A 20,897-nucleotide genomic window follows, 5' to 3' on the forward strand; every position below is an offset into this window, starting at 1 on the left:
GGCGGACTGCGGAGTTGTAAAGAACTCGGCGGCCGCAGTGGGCCGGGCGGGGCAGGGCGCTCTCAGCCGCGTCCAAGGACACTGGAGTTTGCAAGTCCCCGCCCGCGCGGCGCCCCCCGCCCTCCCGCCGCGGCCGGCCGGACTCCTAGAGCCGCCGAGGCGGGGCCGGGCGGCCGCCGCTGCGAGAGGCGTGTCTCCCTGCTTCCTCCCCCGCCTGCCTCCCTCTCCACCTCTCTCCCCTCCCTCCTCCTCTCCGCCCTCCCCGCCCCGCTCCTTTTTCTGCTCCCCGAGTGCGCCCGGCGCGCGAGAGGCAGGCGGGGCGGCGTGGAGCAGGCAGCGCAGCGCGCTCGCCCACCGCCCGCTCGGCGCAGCTCCCCGCTGCCGCTCTCGTCGCCGCCGCCGGCGCGTCGGAAGGAGCCTAGCATGGCCGGGCCGGGCTCGCAGCGGCGCGCGTCCCGGGGGGCCTCGGCACTCCTGACCGCCGCGCTTCTCTTTGCCACGCTGGGGGACGTGGTGCGCTCGGAGCAGCAGATCCCGCTCTCAGTGTAAGTGCCAGGTCCTGTGCCGCCCGGGGAGGGTACCCTGCCGCCCGCGACTCGCTGTGCCCAAGTTTGGGCTCCTGCAGGTGCGGCCAGCAGGACCTGCCGCGGGCGTCGGCCTCGCCTCTAGCACCTGCCGGCGGGGACCCGCGTGGGGCGGCGAGACTGGGGTGGGATCCCCTCGCCCCCTCCCCGGGCTGCGAGGGAGACCTGGAGAGGCTCACCGCCGGCGACAGCACCAACTTTGAAGCCTGTTTACCGCGTGCAACTTCCATGGGCCGTTTATTTACCCCTTCTTTGCTATCTTGCCATCTCACTTCTTTTTGGGGAGGGGGGGATGGGTGGATTTCTTTCGACTAATCTTTGCCAGGTGATGCTCAGTTTGGGTGGTCAAGTTCTCAGGCAATTATTCAAATAACATTCAGTCGTCTTTCGGAGAGCCTGGGACACTTTGCGCATTTTGAACTGTGTGACCCCCTCGGGCCCCCTCCCGCGCTGCGCTCTGCAGTTTGGTGCTGGCAGTTTCTACCAAGGCGCTTTTTCTGTCTTTTTTTTTTTTTTTTTTCTCCAATGTTATACCGCCTGGCTCCTTCAGCCACAGCCCCGTGTGTGCGTATGCGTGCGTGTTGACTGTGACACGGTGTTACATTTGTTCCTGTGCCCTTTCTCCCTGTAGGGTGAAGCTCTGGGCCTCTGCTTTTGGGGGAGAGATAAAATCTATTGCAGCTAAGTACTCCGGCTCCCAGCTTCTGCAGAAGGTAAGGTTTCTGTGGTGGCAGGAAGCGATGATTTTTCCAGCACAGAAAATGGAGGCAGATTTAGTTTTCCAAACAAACGTGAACCCCGAGCAGCATCAGTTATCAGAGGTGTCTCTGATCCTCCGTTTCTTGGCAATGTACTGTGCAGTGACTTCTCCCTACCAACCGGTTATTTTTAGATGACACTTGATTCTAAACACAAAGAAAAGGAGGATACTCACTGGCACTGTCCTGGCTGGGGCTCGGAAACTGAGTGTTTTTGCATGGCTCTCCTCTCAGTGTCGGTATTGCTGTTTCAGTGTGAGAGCAGATGCTCCTCTGGCCAAAAAACGCTAACTTCATCCAAGGGGCAGAATCAGTGCCTGTTATGATGTCTTTCACCTTGCCTGCGTTGGAGGCTGGGGTTCAGTATATCAGAGAAAGATGCTGCACTATTGTTTGTCATCCCCGCAGTTGTACGATCCCATTATTCCCCAATCATCTAGACTCAGGGCTGGGATGCATTACATCATTACAGATAAGGAGAATGAATGTGGTTATCTTTCCACTCAGCTGCACTGCTGGGTAATAACCTATGAGAGTAGTCTACAAACTTAAGAAATTGGTCTGCATCCATATATTCTGGAGAGTAATGAGAATGCAGAATTGATTATTAGGCTTTTATCAGAACCTGCATCAATTTTAATTCAAACAGGCAGCATTATGCTTAAAATTACATTGTGAGATATATGGTCTTTCGCCCTCCCCTCCAAGAAAAAAGGGGAAAAAATGGGCCGGGGAGGAGAGATTAGAGGGGTTAAAAGAATTTCAAGTTAACAAATCAACAGGATTAATCCAGTAATTCTCTCAAAGATAGAAAATAAAATTGGCCTTTAGGGGATAATTCTCTGATACAAAAAGCTTAAATTCTTAAGTTAACTTTTAAGTATTTTAAAATGTGCTTTTTGGGCCAATGTAACATATGTGTCATGCGTGCTGCCTGGTAACCAAGTACGTATTTTATTTATGGCATTCTGCTTTAGAGAGTAGAGTTTTTGGGGACATTATATGAAACAGTTTGTCACATGAAATCCAAATATCGTAATGAAGCATGAGCCCACAATGGAATGACAGAGGTTAGCCTGGCTTAAAAATTGCCAATAGCCATATTCTCTGAAACCATGGAAAGACTGTTATCACAACTCTGTTATTTGGGGACAGAGTTCATTGAATTATAGGCAGTTGATAAAAACTTGAGGTTATGATGTGCCTTTATGGTCAGTGATAATTTACATACCTGTGACCTGCCTCTCAGTTTATAGGAGTTGCCTTTTTTGCTAGTGTTCTTTTAATCTGGACCAGTCTGTACTCAGCTTTGGCATTTTGCCTGCGTGTCAGTTGTTTTATGTGAAGAGTTCTGGCCTATTGCATTGCCTGTGTATTTTGCTTATGCTTTTAAAGAAGAGAACATTTTGTATAACTTTAAAGAAATATTTTTCATCTGCACGTTGTAGTTTAGTTGTAACAACTCTGAAAGTAACCCTTCAGAGCCTGTGAACTTTTTTTTGTGGGGGGGCTGTGCTTACATATCTCGTATATCACATTTTGTAGGAGCACGTGAAATATATTTTTTCCTTCTCTCTGAAGTTAACACACAACACACACACACACACACACTGCACAAAATCCCATCAACCATATTATTGGCTACTCTATAATAGCAAATTGGAAAAAGCTAAAATGCTTCTCTTACCTTATCAGCATCCTTTCTGATACTGTATTCACAAGCAGCGCTTTGCTTTTGTCATGTTTGCAGCTTGACAATTGGGTAATTATTTCCAGCTGTTTGTGGCTTTGTTGTCATTTCTTGCTGTTGCCTGGCGTTTTGTAATCTGATGCATGGGGAAGGTGAGGTGTTGGTGGGCCCTAGGTTCTGGGGTGGGCATTTATTTGCTCTTGCATTTGGATTGCAGTCACTGGCCATGGAGTCCTGCGATACCCACCACTTCGGCTTGCTAGGCAGGGACTTCCATGAATGATGGGGCAGGGCATGTTAGACAACTTGGGGAGGTACCTTTTGGCTGTCTTGGCCCATTGCCCCCAAATATGATTGTATTTTTATAATCAGCAAAGAAAATTGATTTCGAGAACTCAGAGTATGAATGAGAAAGGATGTGAGGTGCTCAGAGTCGGGGGAGGCATAACATCATTTGGAAAAGCAAGGAGACAGTTGCCTTTCTCTTGCTTATTTTCAAGTTTCTGTCCATTTGCATGAGGAATTACTCCTGCGTCAAAACTCTATGAACCCTTCCACCACATCACTGCATCCTTGACAATTAAGATACTCTCGAGATGAGTTAGAAAACTTGGTTGATAAATGCATTAACACTGTAGTAAGGGGACCCAAAGGTGTTGCGTAAGAGTCTGTAATCATACTTTTAAGGCATGGACATTTAAACTTGATTTTCAGTTAAGTAAGGTATATTGTATACCACTGTACAAGTTTATGTACTCTATGTAGTTTTTCTAATTAACACTTTATGTTGTGAATTGATGCAGGGTGTTCACTTTTAGAATGGGAGTTTAGTAATTTTTGCACTAAGGCAAAAACTTTACAAAATAGTAATTGTGAATGTAAGTTAAATAGTAATTGGCCACCAATTTTAAAGTGTTTGGAGATTGGGAAAACTGCCATTTTGGTAACAGGTTTTTATTAGGTAATATAATTCGAGGTAGCAGTATTATCACTGATTTTCTCAATGTAAATATAGCTATTTAACAATGTACCTCACTGCCATGGCTTTAGAAAGGAGATTTCATCAGTTGTTTCTTTGTTTAATACTGTGGCTTTCATTACTTTAGCTTATGATAATATATTTGGTACCCACTGCCAGACTTTTCCTATTTTTTCTATTTTTTTCTTTGCTGAGCACAGGAATAGCAATCTGTTTGTTCCTTATAAAGAGGATATTTTTGATCGTATAAAATGCTGTAGTCCACATTTTGGCAAAGTTTTGTGTTTCCAGTACAGAATGGAAAAACGTAGGACTCGTGTATGGGAGTTGGAGTCAATCTTGAGAGGCTTTAGTTGTTATAGGACAGCGGGCCCCTGAAAGCAAAGCACTGGAGTGTGGCTGTGTGCCTGTGTCCTGCCTTCTTAGCTGGGAGATACTGCAGCGGTTTCCATTCACTTCAACTTTTAATTAACTTTCCTATTTGACATATTCATGCCAGTATTCAGCTGCCTCTATCTTGCTTCATTTTCCCCAAAGAATGCGCTTTGTGTGGCTTCTTTGGGGAGGCATAGTTTCATTACCTCTCTATTTTGGGATTCAGTGAGAAGCATTGTAGTAGGTCCAGTAACCTAGGCTATTAAACTCATGGGCTCCACACCCCTAACATTCACAATAAAAGGTATTAAACTGGCATGATTCTCATTTCATCCTTCTTAGGGAGAATTTGGTAGGAGCTGGGTTTGTCATTCTGTTTAGTTCTGCATTCAGGGAACGCATGTTCATGGGAATGAAGAGTTCCAATTATATTTAACAGAATCGTGATGATAAATACACAGCGGAAATACAGGTACTGTGTGTCTCTGCCATTAATGCTAGAAAAGAATTGACATTTACTTTGGATGCCTCATGCAGCACTTATCAAGCGTGCTCTCCTTGGAGTGCATAACCAGGTTTTTGCGTTATCACCTATATATTGAGAGAGAGCGGCTTTAATACGTGAATGTGATGTCTCTTTCCACAGGACAGAGTCAGCAAAGTAAAAGGTTGGTTCTTTTAAGCCATTTTGATAATTATGACTTTTGATCAATGTGGAAATTGATGGTCTTTTAAATAATTAAATAGGAGTATTCATTTATCAGGAATTGGGTAGCAGTGCTGTGCTGCCTGTAGGAAGCCTGGCACTCTATGGATTGCTTTTATTGGGGAGGCGCTACCAGGCTGAACATTTTTGTTGAATAAACACGGTTATTTGTCATCCCATGAGATTAGTGCATTCAACCTGTGATGCCAGTGTTTTAATTCACAGCACCACTTCAATTACTGTACTTTTCCCTGGCAGATTATTTTTCAAAGTCTTGAGATCTCGGAAATGACAGTTTTCAGTCTTTCAGGGCAGTTTATTGGTCTCATTAGCCCAGTCACCAGGACATCCGCAGAGCAGGATAAACCAGTTAGAATTCATTTCGCGCATCTTACCCACACATATATCTTATTGTATTTGTACACTCACGCTTGGTCACTTGAGGACCAGATAAAGTTCTTTTTGTATGGCTTTGCTAAGTGTTTGTCTGAGCCTCTTTTGTTCATTTTTTTCTTTCCTTCTTTTTCTCAAAGTTTCTTTTCTGACAGAAATATTTCTGCTTTGCTTTTTCTCTCATTAGGAACTGCTGCAGCCTGAGTTGCTCCGATTTACAAATGCTAGTCAAAATTACGGGAAATGAAAACATAGGCATGGTTTTCTTGTTGGAGGCAAATTTCAGACTTTTAATTCCAATGTGGTTATTAATTTTGATCAATTACTCAGGTGATCTCAGGCGGGTTTTATTTTATTTTATCTTATTTATTCTAATACCAGTGTGCATTTAGGCAAACACATGAGTACCAAACCACCTAATAATTATAAAGTTTGTCAGGCAAGGGCAAGCACAAATAACGTTTCTAGTTGTGATGAAGACATAGCCGTGTATCATGATGAACAAAAGTGAAAGAAATGTGAAACCATTACCCCAAGTACCTGTGGCCCTGCAGGATGTCCCATTGTCCTGCAGTTTGGATCACATATTTGTGGAAGTCAGGTTTGGGGTTTTAGGCTTTTCAGTCTTTGATCAATCCTCGCCTAGGTGTTTAGTGCTCCCACGTACGTGGAGCAATAAATGACTTGGTATATTGGGCTTATCGAAAGAGGTGTACATTCTCACAAGGATCCTTTGTTTCTGGTCTGTCATTAATCCAGATCTGTCATTACAGATTACCAACAAATAAGCTTTTTCTTTATCCAAATACACATCCTCTGTCAGAAGTGAGTGGCATTTATATTGGGGGTCCCCCCGTCTTTTGCAGTCACAGCGCTTGTTGAGACCCACAGTGTCTTCTAGACAGAGACTTTTCGCAGATTGCGTGTTCCCTGGGACACTCAGATTGGACTTAGAGGTTTGCTGTGGCTGAGACTGAGAAAAAAGGCAATAGATGTTATAAATGCCAGCCTATGAATTAGTATATGAGATTCTCCCTCCCCCGACCCTGACTCCTCTTTTAATGTAATTTTTATACAAGAGACATAATGGCCTATGCTTCATCTTCAGTGGCTGCAGTGATGCTTTTGTGTATCATGAAACAAGAGGAAAAGTTCCTCATGTCAGGCTCCTGACAACATCGATAGAATCTTCATCAGCCCTCTTTGGTCCATTAAACAAAAGTGAGCTTCTCCTTCATGAGAAGAAAATGATGCAGAGGAAGAGGAAGATGCTTGATTTCCCTGAGTATTTACTGACCAGCAAACTGAGGTGATCGTTCCTGAAGTGCAAAGTCAGCCTCAGAGACCCCTCTCTGACACAGTCCAGCCTGGACCACAGCTCACCCTCAGCAGATGAGGCATCTGTACAGCTGATGTGTTTTAGGAGATTTCTCTTTGCATAGCCAGCATGTCTGCTTTTCAGAAGAAAGTTATTTTACAGGCACAACTTTGAAAAGGGTCCAGGATGTCTTCAATAAATGGTAAACATTTTAATTTCCATTTGCTTTGAACAACACTCATTGTGTGCTCATTCCAAGGCTGTTTAAATAAGGCATTACATTTATAAGGTGTATTACAGTTATATGTTGCAGAGCTTCCCGGTTACCCCAAATCAAGATTATGGAAATAAATAACTCAATAGTCAAACTATTAATGGGCATTTCAAGGCCATATTGGGAAGGAGAGCATTATCTCTTGACAAGAAATAGATGGCTCTTTCGTCAGTTTATGCACTGCCAAGTATTTATCTTGGCACCCGATATTGGAAAACAGTACTCTCCCAAGGTTAAAAGAGCTGTTATCCATGTAAACGATCTGGACAGACAAGTTGGGCAGAGCTGCAAATGGCTGTGGGTTCACAGACCAGACCTCTGGTTATCCATTTGAGGTGAAGCAACTGCCAGTCGGTATTTTGGGCTTGCACATGTCATTACCATTATACTTATTAAGTTTGTGCGTGTGTGCGTATGCCAGTAGAAATGAATGCTGCTCATCACAGAATGCATCAGGTGCCGCCTGCTAATGGGGAAGATTGTTCTTGTCCACTCGTGCTGCTAGTGAGAGTGGCTTAAGGCAGTGAACCAGGGTGCTGGGACAGAACCGAATGACCCAGTCCACCAAGCTCGGTTTGTCCAGCTTCTGAGATTTTATAGGCAGCTGCAGCGGAGGGTCTGCTGAGACCAGGAGCAGCTACATAATTTGTGGGGCCCAGTGCGAAAGCAAAACGGGGACCCTTTGTTAAAAAATTATGAGGAATTTCAAGAGGATGATAGCAGAGCGTCACAGGGAGCACGGGGCCCATTGGGCCTGGGTGAAGTCCCTTGAAGGATGGGCCGTGCTCATTTCGGCTTTCTCTTTTCCCTGCTGGGTAGCTCATCCTCTCATTTTATTTTTTATTTTATTTTTATTTTTTTAACATCTTTATTGGAGTATAATTGCTCTCTCTCATTTTATTTCAATGTTCTGGCCACAGTCAGTTGGGGAGGCATCCTTTGCCCATCTTTCTTCATCATCATAATAGCTGCAGAGCTTGGAACATTTTTAGAGACACATCTTGGGAGATGCAGTGTTGTTAAAGCAAAGAAAAAGGTCACTGGCCTAGGAGCCTAGGAGCCCTGGTGTTTGTCTTCTTATCTTTTCTGTAGGCATTTCCTGAGTGGCCTTGGGCAAATGGTCTAATCTAATAGTAAAAACATGTAGCATTCACTCTGGTGTACCCGCGTTCCAGGTACCATGATAAGTACTTTACATATGTCATCCCACTGAATTCTCTCTACTACCTGATGAGTCAGGAACTACCATTCACCCCATTTTTCAGATTTAGAAGTTGAGGATTACAGAAGTTAAGCAGCCTCCCCCAGGTGACCGACCTGGGCTTCTGGAGTCTGCTTGCCTGGTCCCTCATCTTTGTGTGACCTTGTTCCATCTCAGTTCTAGTTTGAAAACAATGTGAATAATACCTGTGTTTCCCTACCTCATGGGTGTTTGGGAGGATTAAATGAGATAACGTCTGGGGAATTACTTCGGAAACAATCAAAGCCTGGGAAGACAGCTGAGAGGACAGGGTTTGGAGTCAGATGGACTTGTCATTGAGTCTCAGATCTGTGGTGTGACGCTTCTGAAACTGCACCCTCCAGTGTGAGAGGAGACCTGTGCCTTCTACCTTACAGGCTGTGGTGAAGGTTAAATGAAATAAAATACACAGAGCACTTAGCATAGTACCTGGTATGTAGAAGCTTCCTGCCATCGAACTGTGGAGGTTATTATTGGTGGTGTGAGACAAAGACAAGCTCTGAAGATAACCTTCATTGAGCATCTGTGGGGCTGGCTCCATAGACATGAATGAGTGAGTGCGTGAACAGGGGAGTGGGCCCGAATGCTGGCAGGTAGGAAGGTGGTCCCACCTGGCACCTGACAGGGAGGAGCCTGGGGAATCAGGTACTTCGGAGCAGGAAGGGGCTGCAGGGGACCTAGCCTCTGCCTAGACCTTCACTCTTCTCCTAGAGGTCAGCTCCCTTCCCGTAAGAGTCAGGGCGATGCCCACATGAGGAATCGGGGTTGAAGAGCCTCCTCAGGGTCTTCCTGTTACCCCCTCCTTGGCTCACCCTGCTGTGCAGGTGGTGTGTCAGCTGAGGAAGGGCCGAGGGTCCCCAGTGCTTGGAGTGAGGCCTGAAGCCTCAGGAGACACAGCGGGCCCAGTGACTCCCCCACTGTGGGAGTGCATTCAGAAGCCAGCCACGGACACCTGGTGCTCTCCAGGTATTTCCTCCATGAGAATTCTTCCCGCTAGGTTTGGAGGACTCTAGATTTCTCCTAACAGCTTCCTGGGGGAGTGGTGCTGGAGACCAGACAGGGGATGAGGCACCTCACTGGCAGGGTGTCCTTTCCCCCAGTCAGGTGGCAGGGAGGTGCAGCAGCGCATGGGGACTGCCATCGGCCAACAAGTCATGGGAGGCACTGAAGGGCATCCTAGGTTCCGTGGCCCTTCCTGCTGGCCCCGCCCATCTCCTCTTCAGAGCTTCCTTGGCACAGCCTGTTGTTGTGTTTTGGCCTTTGAGCATCTGCGGTCCTCTGTGATCTCCTTAAAGATGTTGAATGAGTGCCCCTCTTTGTGTAAACATTGGTACTGACTCTGGGGGAGATGACGCTATTGTAGTTGCATAACTTTTAACCATTGTTTACGCATAAACCATAGAGTCAGCAGTGAAAGTCACTGAGACGTCAGTTATGAAAGTCAATGTGCGAAAGCTTTGGTTGCTCTACTTGGGCCAAATAGTTCAGAAAGTCACCCAAGAACCATTTGTACCTGGGACTCTTACGGAACTACAGGGTCTGCACTGGTGGCTTCTCAAAATCCACCAAGATCATAAGCAGCTCAGGTGAACAGACTGTTCATTGGGACTGGACAGGGAGGCAATGGGCTTTTGGGGGGAGTGTTTAATGAGCCAAACATTCTTCATATTAAAGTAGATAACGCAAGGCATCTGCTGTGGTCCTTAGTTGCACTGGGAGATGGCCCAGGTTATCTACCTCCTACAGGTGGGGCTTGCAGCTCAGGGTGGTGGTGCGCTTGCACGTGGTAGGGCTGGACTCAGACTGGAGTGTTTTAACCCTCAAGCCTTTGACTTTTCTCTGCAGCGTGAGTCACCTGTGTGAGCTGCTCCCACCTGAGCACCAGCTTCAGTCAGGACCTCAGCAGGATGAGAAGGGCTGGGTGGGTGGGGTGCTAGTGCCCTCTCTGGTTTCTTTCCCCCAGGTGTGCTGTCCTCAGGTGGGGTTTCAAGAGGTGTTCTCTTGGCAGCGAAGGCTTTGTGGGTGTTGGGCCCCCATGAGGCAGGGAAGGACTTCCCCCGGCTCCAAGGGGGCTTGGAGCCACGATGGGACAGGAATGGTTCCTAAGGGAGAATGGGCAGGTTGTCTGGAGGAGCCCTGGCTGGCAGTGGAGAGGTGTGGGTGTCAGGTACCTTATACCTCTGCTCAGCCTGGAAGGCAGGGCTGCCAAGGAAGAGAACAACCTTGCGAAACTCCCGAGCAGGATTCAATCTCGTCTTAGACAAGAGGACTCAGATGATCTGCAAAAAGCAGGGAGCGTTTCCCCTCACATTTTCCTCCGGAAGTCAAACCTGCTCTTCATCTGTTTCCTCTGGTCCCTAAGTTTGGCTCGTGGGGGTGTGCCTTTTACACTTGATGGTTTGATGCATTTTCTTGAGACTTTAGTGTTTTGCATTAAAATGGAATCAAAGGTATAATTGGCCCTTGGAATACCCCCAAGTCTAGACCCTCTCCATGCTATAAACTTGACCCTGCATTTCCTCCTCCATAACTCTTGGCTCCCAGGAAAGGGCCTGTCTGTTTTAGAAGGATCTAGATTTCTATTACAGTGAGCCATGCACAGCTGAAAAGAGATTTTTAAAAAGAGCATGGGGGGCTTTCCTGGTGGCGCAGTGGTTGAGAGTCCGCCTGCCGATGCAGGGGACGCGGGTTCGTGCCCCGGTCCGGGAGGATCCCACGTGCCGCGGAGCGGCTGGGCCCGTGGGCCATGGCCGCTGAGCCTGCGCGTCCGCGACGGGAGAGGCCACAACAGTGAGAGGCCCGCGTAACGCAAAAAAAAAAAAAGAGCATGGGCTTTGAAGTTGAATTCCACTCTGCAAGTCACTAAGTTTACCTACCTGGGGCGTGGTTTACTCATTCTATTAGTACCGAATAGAACTAATAATAAAAGCTCCTGTGTCATAGGGCTTTGGAGAGGGCTCAATGAGAGAACACAGATGAAGTGGTTCAGAACAATACGTGGCACACAGAAAGCCTTAGTTCTCTGGCTACTCTCTTGTTTATAGTGTCTGCTTCATTATTAATGAAGAGCAAGAGAAACTCCTGGAATTTTTGTCGCTTTGATCCCACAATGAGTTCATAAGATTAAGGCAGTATATGTCACACACATTTAATGAGACAGGGGTACAATGGCAAACAGAAGCATTTATTATGTCCCCACGAAGGTTTTTTTTTTTTTTTTTTTGGCTTTCTTTCCCTAATTCTTCCCATCCTGTCCCTTGTACAGTACAGGTGGGGCAGTTGTGGGATTCACTTTTGTTCTTGCTATCATGCTGTACTGTAATTTGCAAAGCAAGGTGAGAGAAATCCCAGGCAGGCGTTTGGCTCTCTGTACCTGTGCCATCCTAAATGCCTTTTCCATTGTGCCTTGTTGAGGCAGAGGCGGAAAAATAGTATAAAAAGAACAATAGGTGGGGGAAGCAGTAAATCCACTGGAGGTAGGTAGTCTTTGGCCACGAGTCATAACATATGGCTTTCCTCCTAGCCTCCTACCAGTTTCCATTATCAGTGAAATTTCTATTAACAAAATATGCTGCATCATGTACAAACAGCTGAGTGAGCATAGCTTTTTGCCCCACTGACATAAATGGTGATCATTTGGCTTCTGGGATGGTAAAGCTCAAGTTTGAACGTTCTTTCTTCTCGGTTTTGGCCTGGGCCCCTGTCAGAAAGCTATGCTTTTGAGGGCACACCTTGAGGGAATCACTGTCAGGCAACCAGTAAAAGGTGTGTGTGTGTGTGTGTGTGTGTGTGTTTGTTTGTGTGTGTGTGTGTGTGTGTGTGTGTGTGTGTGTGTGTTGATATACACGGGCTGTTTCCCTTTGTTAAAAACTTGTAACTACTTTAAAATCCCAGGGTCTGTAGCCAAGTTCCAGTATTTCAGAACATCAGGAGTCATCTGGTCACCCTGAAGTGAGATGTAATCCTCCCAGGAAAGAGCTCAGAGCTTACTAATCTTATTATTATTATTTTAAAATTTATTTTTGGCTGCAATGGGTCTTCGTTGCTGTGCGCGGGCTTCTCATTGCAGTGGCTTCCCTTTTTGCAGAGCGCGGGCTCTAGGCCTGTGGGCTTCAGTAGTTGCGGCACGTGGGCTCAGTAGTTGTGGCTCATGGGCTCTAGAGCGCAGCCTCAGTAGTTGCAGTGCATGGGCTTAGTTGCTCCATGGCACGTGGGATCTTCCCAGACCAGGGCTCGAACCTGTGTCCCCTGCATTGGCAGGTGGATTCTTAACCACTGCGCCACCAGGGAAATCCGACAGCTCACTAGTCCTTTGAAAAAAGCCAACAATACACATTTCCCAGAACAGGAATTTCAGAATTTTGGAACTATAGCTAGATTTCCTACTTAAACAGCAAGATTTTCAGTTTTTTTTTCATGAAACAAATCACAAATTCCCTATGAGTGATATGAAAAATACATAAACTGAGAAAGAAATTAGAGGATTATTGGTTTTTAAAATTTTACTTTAAAGGGAGGCAGTTGGTCTTGGGAAGGAAGAACTGTGTAGAGGTAAGAGTCTGGATCTGAGACAGGCCTCTCCAGGGTAGAATCCAGTGCTACTGCTGACTAGTCTCATGACCCTGACAAGTCAGTTGCTGAACCTCAGTGTTCTTATCTGTCAAATGGGCACAATGGTACTAACTTCTAGAGTGGAGTTAAGAGATGCAAATGAGAAGATGCACACAGAATGCTTGGTAATAAGTGGCTCAGAAGAAGTGTTTAGAAAAGGTGGGCTGCTGCTGCTTTTGTGGTTGTTATTATTATTCCCCAGGAGCTCTCCCACATATCAGGGCAGGTTGGCTGCTGAAGACAGTAGTTTGTGCACGGGGGGAGAGAATATCAGGCCACCCGGAGGTCTTATTTACAGCCCTCCACTAGAGCTGCCCACCACTGAGCCCCACAAGGTCTTCTTAGGAAGTAATCGTAATAATGATGCAGGTACTTTATTTGCATGTTGTGCCATGTGCTTTATTTGCATTGTTTCATTTAATTTCTCACAAACAATCCTGAGTTTGATTCTGTCATCATCTCTATTTTAGAGATGCCAAAACAAAGACAGAATATATCTTGGCCCAAGGCTACCCAGCTCCAAGTGACAAAGGCAGGCTTGGAACCTGGGTCTTGTGAATCCTGTTCAACTGCCTGGGCTGGGGTGGGGTCTGAGGAGGGACATTTGGGTATTCCCAGGACCAGCATGTTCCCCATGCTTTGATCTTAGCCTGCTGTTGGCTTATAAGGTTGGTTGGTGGAAACTTCTCTGCCCTTAATCCTTTCCCCAATGTAATTCTTAGCTTTTAGTGCATTGTCATTTGCTTTCATAATACAGAATTAAAAAGGACCAAGAGCTGGAATGAGCGGGGGAGGGCCCTGTATGCCCTCTAGGTTTCTATAGTTTTCCCTTTAATTATAATAAAACGTTGCTGCTTGTTTTTTGATTTCCTTTGAGGGTCAGCCAGGCCTCCCCTCATTAGGTCTGACTCTTAAGAAGCCTTTCTGAGAATCTCATTGAATTTGGCTAAATTTCCCTTTGTGTATTTCCCATCATGGTAATGGATGATTGTGTGAAAGAGCCAGCTTGGGCTCTGGGACCCTGGTACAAGACAGATCTGACTTTGAGATCCAGCTTGGCTCTAGTTAATTTCACTTCTGGGCCTCAGGTTCCTTATCTGTAAAATGGGGTCATGGTGAGGATTAGCTTTGTCAATATGTGGTAACAGTCTTAGCACAGAACTGGATGTCTGGAAAGTGCCCAGTAAATTTTAGCTCCTCATTTTTTGTTATCCCCACTCTTTGTCTGTCTTTCCTGGATATTTGTTGGTGCTTCCTTTTCTTTTTTTTCCCTCAGGGCAGCCACAGTTTGTTTTTCTGCATGATTGACAGCTAGCTTGAAGACTATAGCCCTTGGATCCACAGGGTCAGTTTTATTTTGCGTGGTATGAGTCTGGCAGATCTGTCCGTGCCCAGGCCATTCTGGGGAAGTGTGATATCCTGAGGACGCTTATCTCTTTCATTGGGGGTGGTGGGTGTGGAGAAGGAGGCAGGTGAGCCAGAGCTGAAATTCCCTGAGGGCAAGCTTGTTCTTTCTGATGGGAGAGGGTCCTCCTTTGGCACTAGCACAGAGCTACCTTTGGGTGGGCTTCAAGGGCTGTTTGTGGAATGCATGAATGTATGGATAAAGAAAGGAGCCTTTTCCTGGCGTTCACACACTGGTGATGGAAATAACACTCTTGTGCACAGGCCAAAACTAGGTCCTTCACAATCCTTTCCCCCTCTACCCTCCAGTGCTGGGGTTTATGAGCCCCTATTATCAGGTATAGATGCTGCAGAAAGTCGGGGCCGCCTCCCAGCTTCAGCAGTCCAGCTCTGAAGCCCTGCGGGTGGGTCCTTTGCCCATAACCTGCTTGGTGCCAGCAGGGACTGCCAGACATCCGAGCCAGCTGGTCCTCACTTCTCCCAGCCCATGACCCCTCTCCTCGCCCTTGGGGAACATCCCAGCCCATCTCATCAACACCCTGAAAACATGGCCGAGTCTCCCCACTCCGAAGTCTCCGAGCCTGGCAGAGGGGTCCCAGCGCCGCTGCAGCGCCAAGCTGAGCAGCTGTGGCGGGAGCACCGCAGTGCCGGGCGGGTGTGCGAGGAGCACCAAGCGAGACTGATGGGGCCTCTGCAGCCGCCACCATCAATCTGGGGGCGGCAACTCGGCAAAGGCAATTAGGAAGCTGCTGCAGCTAATTCCATGAAGCACTCGAACACCACGTTCCCAGTGACATTAGGGAGAAACGTGAATTTTAATTTCTATCCCTTTCATCTTCACATGGGGTCATTACCTGGTCTTCTCGGAAGCCCTGCTGGCATCAAGATGCTGCACGGTGTTTGCTGGGCATGATGTCACCTTCTCTGTGCAGCTTCCTTTGATTGTACACTTGTTTGTTTATTTATTTTGTACATCCCTGGGACTGGGTTTCTGAGTCTGTGCATTGCAGGGGTTTGGGAGCTGCATCTTCGTCTGCTGCAGCGTACACGGAGCAGCGATACCCATTCCTAGGCAGCATCCCAGCTGCACCCTGCATCAGCTGTTTCCAGCACCTCCCCACAGGAGGAAAACTTGTGAGAGGGCTTAAAGCAAGTTTGGGTGATTTGCATTTGTATCCTTCAAGTGCAATTGTCCTTTCTCTTCCCCCTGCCTGGCCCACGGATATGCTGAAAGCCTGCACCAAGCACAGCCCCTCTGAGATAAGGGGGAGCAGCTGGCTGGGAAGCGGGAACTAAATTATATTTAATGGGGGGCAGTTTTGCCAAAAGATGTTTACCTCCAGCCCCTCCCCTCCTCCCAGCATCAGACCCGACAGAGTATGGCATTTTGAGGTTTTGGAGAGTCCGGCTCCTCCCTGGCACGTCATTCTATGGAGGCCGTGAAGCTTCCTGTGTGATTTTTGCTCTGTGGAGCCCTCCATGTCTCATCATATCCGGAATTTGCTGTGTGGTCCTACAGTCACTGGAATCTGGTGCCCACCTTCTACCTTCCTGCTGAGCCTGATGACTCACCTAGAAGGAAATGAGAAAATCTCTTATTTGGGGCAGATTTTGGGAACCAGCCCTTCCAGCTTGGAGGTGGGTGCTCGGGGTCTGATGGCACGCCCCAGGGGTCACAGGAATGGGCCGTGCATGGAGCATTGGCGTTTCCCCTCCCAGCCCCCGGCTTGTGCGTTGATCAGGGCACTGAGGCCACAGAGGGAAGGAAGGCTCCAAGTCCCCGAGGAGGCTTCTCCCAGGACAGAGGGAGGCAGCCTCTAGCCCCATGTACCCCTCCTCCCTGCCCCACGCCTTTGAAAGCTCCCCTGCTGCACTCCACAGGAAACCACCTCTACTCTCCAGGCAAAAAGGCCTTTGCAACATTTCCTCCTATTAAATCGCATTTAAGCCTGAATTTCACGTAGAGAAAATGTTCCCCCAACGTCTCTCTTTTTTAACAGCCAAAATATTTTGTCCCAATGCGTTGTTGGGGAACATCCCCCTAGTAACATGATCTACATTAGTGAAGTGAGTAGGAGACAGAACAGTTAGTCAAGTGTTTATTCATTACTAATAATCCCATCTGAAAACACGAGGCTTCAACTTTCTCCTTTTCCACAATAGAGTTTCAAAGGACCAAAAGCTTGTTTTTTGGGGAGAATATCATGGTTTGGGAAAATCTTTAGCTGTCCTAACAGACTTACAAGAACACATTGGCTTTTGACTAAATCTTGAAAATGTTTTCTTCCTTCCTCCCTTCCCTCACTCCCTTCCTTCCTGCTTCAACAGACACTCGTTGAATTCTCAGTGAGGCGTGCAGAGCTGTGTTGGGTACGAAAATCCCTTTGCCGCTGTGGCCACCTTTCCCATCCTCACTCTGAATGCTTCAGTGACAGCACACTGCTCAGTCCCAAACACATCAGGCTGTGTCACGCCTCTGTGCCTCGGCCGAGGCCATTCTGGCTGTCTACACTGCTGACCCTGTTGCCCTTGTCTGGCTACTGAGCCCTGACTCTAGAGGATGTCAGAATTCAGCATGCAGAAACATCACCTGGGGAACTGGCTAAGATGCGTGATTCCAGGGACCCAGACCAGGAGATTTGGACTCAGTAAGCTTGACCCAGGGCCCAGAAATCTGCATTCTAACAGATGTCTTAGGTAATTCTAATGTGCTCCAGGGACCATGCTTTGAGAAATGCTATTATATGCCACCTCTGGGAAGGCTGCTGGCTTCCCCTAAAGAGATCCAGTCGTTCTCTCTCTTTCCTCCTGGGAAGAAATGTGCACATCTTCCCACCATGGTTTGCTTCCATAACTGTGCGTGAAGTCTGTTCCATCATGGGCCAAGAGTGGTGGCTGCGCAGCCTCTGAACCCAGCCTAAAGCTGGCACTGGTGCAGCCTTCCTCCGCGTGCGTGGCGTGACTGGAGATTTTCTCTGCAATAGAAATGGGGGCTTTGGAGCAAGTCAGGAATTTTATCTTTTAAGTCAGAAGGTACCCAGGAGCATGTCTGATTGTTGAAGCAGTTTATTTGTAAATCACTGAGCAGAGTTGAAATGGCCATTCTCCAGTTTGTAAGATGGAGAGAAATTTGTTGACCTGTCGCCAATGGTTTTTCTTCTTACCAAATAGGTTACTGAGACCTGTGGTTACCAGCCCTTTAACAGAAAATTGTTCGGTGAACATCAATATGAAGGATGCCATCTGCTTCCCATAAAGGCTGCTCCTAATCTCCTACTACAAGGATTGCTCCCCCAGGGGCCTGTTGGGCACAAAACTGCATTTTTTCTAAGTCAGTGGATTTCAAACTTTTTCGACCATGGTCCACAGTGAGGAATACATGGTTCAATGAACGCATTCCATACAACTTCACGTGGGAGACACGTTTTATGAAACCACTTAGCTTTATTCCCTCCAGTGCAATCTGGTCTATTTGATTGACAGGACTCTGTCCTACTGTATTCTGTTCTATTCTATTCTACCCTAACCTAGTTTACCCTAACCTAACCTAACCTGTTCTATTCATTGTTCAGCACCGAGAGTCCTTGCAGCTCTATGGAGTGCAGGCTCAGGGAGAAGCAGTGAGCTGACCCAGGTCTGAGAGCTCAGCAGTGTCAGAGCCAGAGCTAGAACTTGGACCTCAGACTCCCAGCCAGAGCCTTGACCTCTCTAGGTCTGGCTGTGAACAATAAATTGATTTCACAACATAATAAATGTGTTAAGAAAAAAAAAAACAAAACAGTGCTCTAAATGTTACCAGGGTAAATTATTGGCTAGATTAATTTTATTCTGGAAGGTGTAGTGTTGATCTTTGAGATTAAAGTTGTGTTTTCCCCAATAAAAATGATAGATGGTGATAGTTAGTGTCTTTCAGCCAGATGCAATGCTAAGCTCTCTGTATCAATTTCATTTCACCTTCTCAATAACGCCATGGGTTAGATGCTCTGATAGCCCCATTTTCCCCGTGGGGACACTTAGGTTCAGGGAGGGGAAGTGACTTGCCCAAGGTCACAAAGCTAATACAAGTGGTGACATTGGTTCTTGGACTCAGGGCTGTCTGACCGTAACACCTGTATTCCTACCTATGTTTGCATTTGCCTCTTCCTATTGCCAGCAGCCACCTTAATAGGTCCCAAGTGTTACCGATGGGCTGCTGTGTGGGAAACCCAGTTAGAGGCAATATGGGGGTGGCATAATGGGGGGCAACAGGGAGGAAATGTGAGGGAAAGGGAGGAGAGTGGGAGACGGAAGTTTGAGAAGCACAGGTGAGCAATGGTCTTCAAAACACCTGATATCTTGCTTAGCACTTAGAGAATTTACAAAGAGTTTTTGCATCTGTGTTATATTGGCCTCCTCCTCTTACAGCATCCATTGCACTGGTATTTGTCATTGTACCTGATGGTCAGTTATTTGTTTTCTCATCTCCTCTCTGACCAGGGGTCATTGTTCAGAGGCCAGGAATGATGCCTTGTTCTTCTTGGCATGCCTAGCACCTGGCCCAAGGAGGTGCTGCTTGAGTGTTTGGTGAATGAGCAAGTGCATGAAGAGATCCTTTAATTTAATCCTCACAGCTAGCTCTGAGTAATTTTCTATCCTCGTATTGCATTTGAGGAAACTGGGCCCAAGATCACAAAGCTAGTGCTGTAAGAGCCAGGTGGAAGACCCCCCCCCACACACAAATGCAGAAGTGCCTGTTATATTCGTATTTATCTATTTTTTGAAGATTAATTTGGTAATCCTACCTCCTTCCAAGAATTTATCTTCCTACCGTCTCGATCTGGCTTTGCTGACTTTGTTTCCTGTTTTTTCTGGTTGTTTGGGTACGATGTGGCTGGACTAGAGGGTCACAAGGCTAGAGAGGTCAAGGCTCTGGCTGGGAGTCTGAGGTCCAAGTTCTGAGGTCCAAGCTCTGGCTCTGACACTGCTGAGCTCTCAGACCTGGGTCAGCTCACTGCTTCTCCCTGAGCCTGCACTCCGTAGAGCTCCAAGGACTCTCGGTGCTGAGACTTAGCATAGTTCCAAAGGATGGCAGATCCTACGTTATTTCCCATCAGCTCCACCATGAGATGCGTGGTACTCTTACCATTTTGCCAGTGTCCATCCATCCTACCGACATCTGTTGCCCTGCCTCTGTCTGAACCAGGCACCTGCTGGAGTAGATGGAGGTAGGGAGATGCTGCTGCCCGTACCTCCAGGTGCTTAGATTCTCTTAGGGGCGGTGACTCACACCAGTGCAACTCTTCAGAAGTCAAGGCAGACTTAGCCAAATGGCCAGGAGAAGACAGAGTCGCATCCATGTTGGGGGGAGGCAGAAAGGACATCCCATCTTGCTAAATTCTCCTCTACATTTTTGCTGACGTTATTTCCTGGGAATCTTTGTACCGTAGACTTGTTCTTAGACTTGTGTCAGGGAATGGAGTCATCTTTGAATGTAAAAGGCAAAAATAAAAGGGACTAAAATATTTGACATATGATGAAGTTCTGTGATATTTTAGTCAGTGAGTAAATTGATATTTATATAACCTGGAATATTCATTTTCCCTGGTCCACCCTCCCTTGAATGTTGACTTAATAACATGCCTGCCTAAATGACGTTAATTACTTTAAACTGCCAAATTAAAAAAAATAAGCCAGCGTTCATTCAACAAGTGTGCTGTGATCATTTCTGGCTGGAGCCAGGAAAGAAGAGCTGAAGTCTCTTGTGGGAGAGAAGGTTGAGATGTAACCTGACCAGCTCAGGAAAGGGACTTGTACATCCTGGGATATACAAGCTCAAGGGGGCCAGACATAAGCAGAGGAGCTTAGGGTTAAGTTTATGGCACTGGAAGCTGGCTATGAGTTCGAATCCTGACTCCACCTGTGACTAGTGTATGGCCTTGAGAACTGCTTAGCTTCTTATTTTACATTTTCCTCTTCTTTAAGTGATCTCTGTCCCACTGGACTGTTGTGAAGATTACATTAGATCATGAATCTAAAATTTAGCTCAGGGTCTGGCAGTCAAAGGAATCCAATGAATGGCAGCTACCGTTATTTTAATTCTTACCATCTTGGAGTCATGCACCCACTCTCTGAGGTCACTGGCATTGCCGGATCCAGAGGCCATCAGCTCCCCAGAGCAAGACGTTTGGCTTGTTCATGTCTCTATTTTGGGTTCCCACAATAGTCTTTATCAGTAAATATTTGTGGAGCAAATGAAAGAGTGTGGGGAATGAACTTTACAGGCTGAAAAAACTGAGCCTCAGAGAGGCTGGCCAGATCGTAAAGGACAGAACAGAGATTCCCACCAGGTCTGCTTTGTCCTCAGCCATGACCGTCAGCTACTGGGGGCTTGGTGGCTCCTCTCTTTAGTGCTAGCTAAATTCCTGGGAGCAATACCATTCGTCCCCTGCGACCTGAAGGTGAAGTGTGTGTGGGGGGGTGTGTGTGTGCACACACACACTTTCCAGGATGGCATCCAAGAAGCTAGGTCATATTAGATGTAGCCTCCTGGTTGTTTAGAAACCAATTGTCTGGTAAGTTTTCATTC

General features: G+C 46.9%; 1 protein-coding gene across 1 annotated transcript in view; it reads left to right on the forward strand.

Moving 5' to 3' along the window:
- Nucleotides 1-423: 423 nt before the first annotated feature.
- Nucleotides 424-20,897, forward strand: part of CACNA2D3 (calcium voltage-gated channel auxiliary subunit alpha2delta 3) — a gene marked incomplete at its 5' end in the record, with an annotated part of 768,939 nt that continues 748,465 nt past the window's right edge. The window contains 2 exons of the mRNA XM_082664450.1: nt 424-545; nt 1,216-1,297. Of these exons, the coding sequence (XP_082520576.1) occupies nt 424-545; nt 1,216-1,297 (204 nt within the window). The remainder of the gene's footprint in view (nt 546-1,215; nt 1,298-20,897) is intronic.

Source organism: Grampus griseus, assembly GCF_964374135.1.
Source record: "Grampus griseus genome assembly, chromosome: 10".
Lineage (NCBI taxonomy): Eukaryota > Metazoa > Chordata > Mammalia > Artiodactyla > Delphinidae > Grampus > Grampus griseus.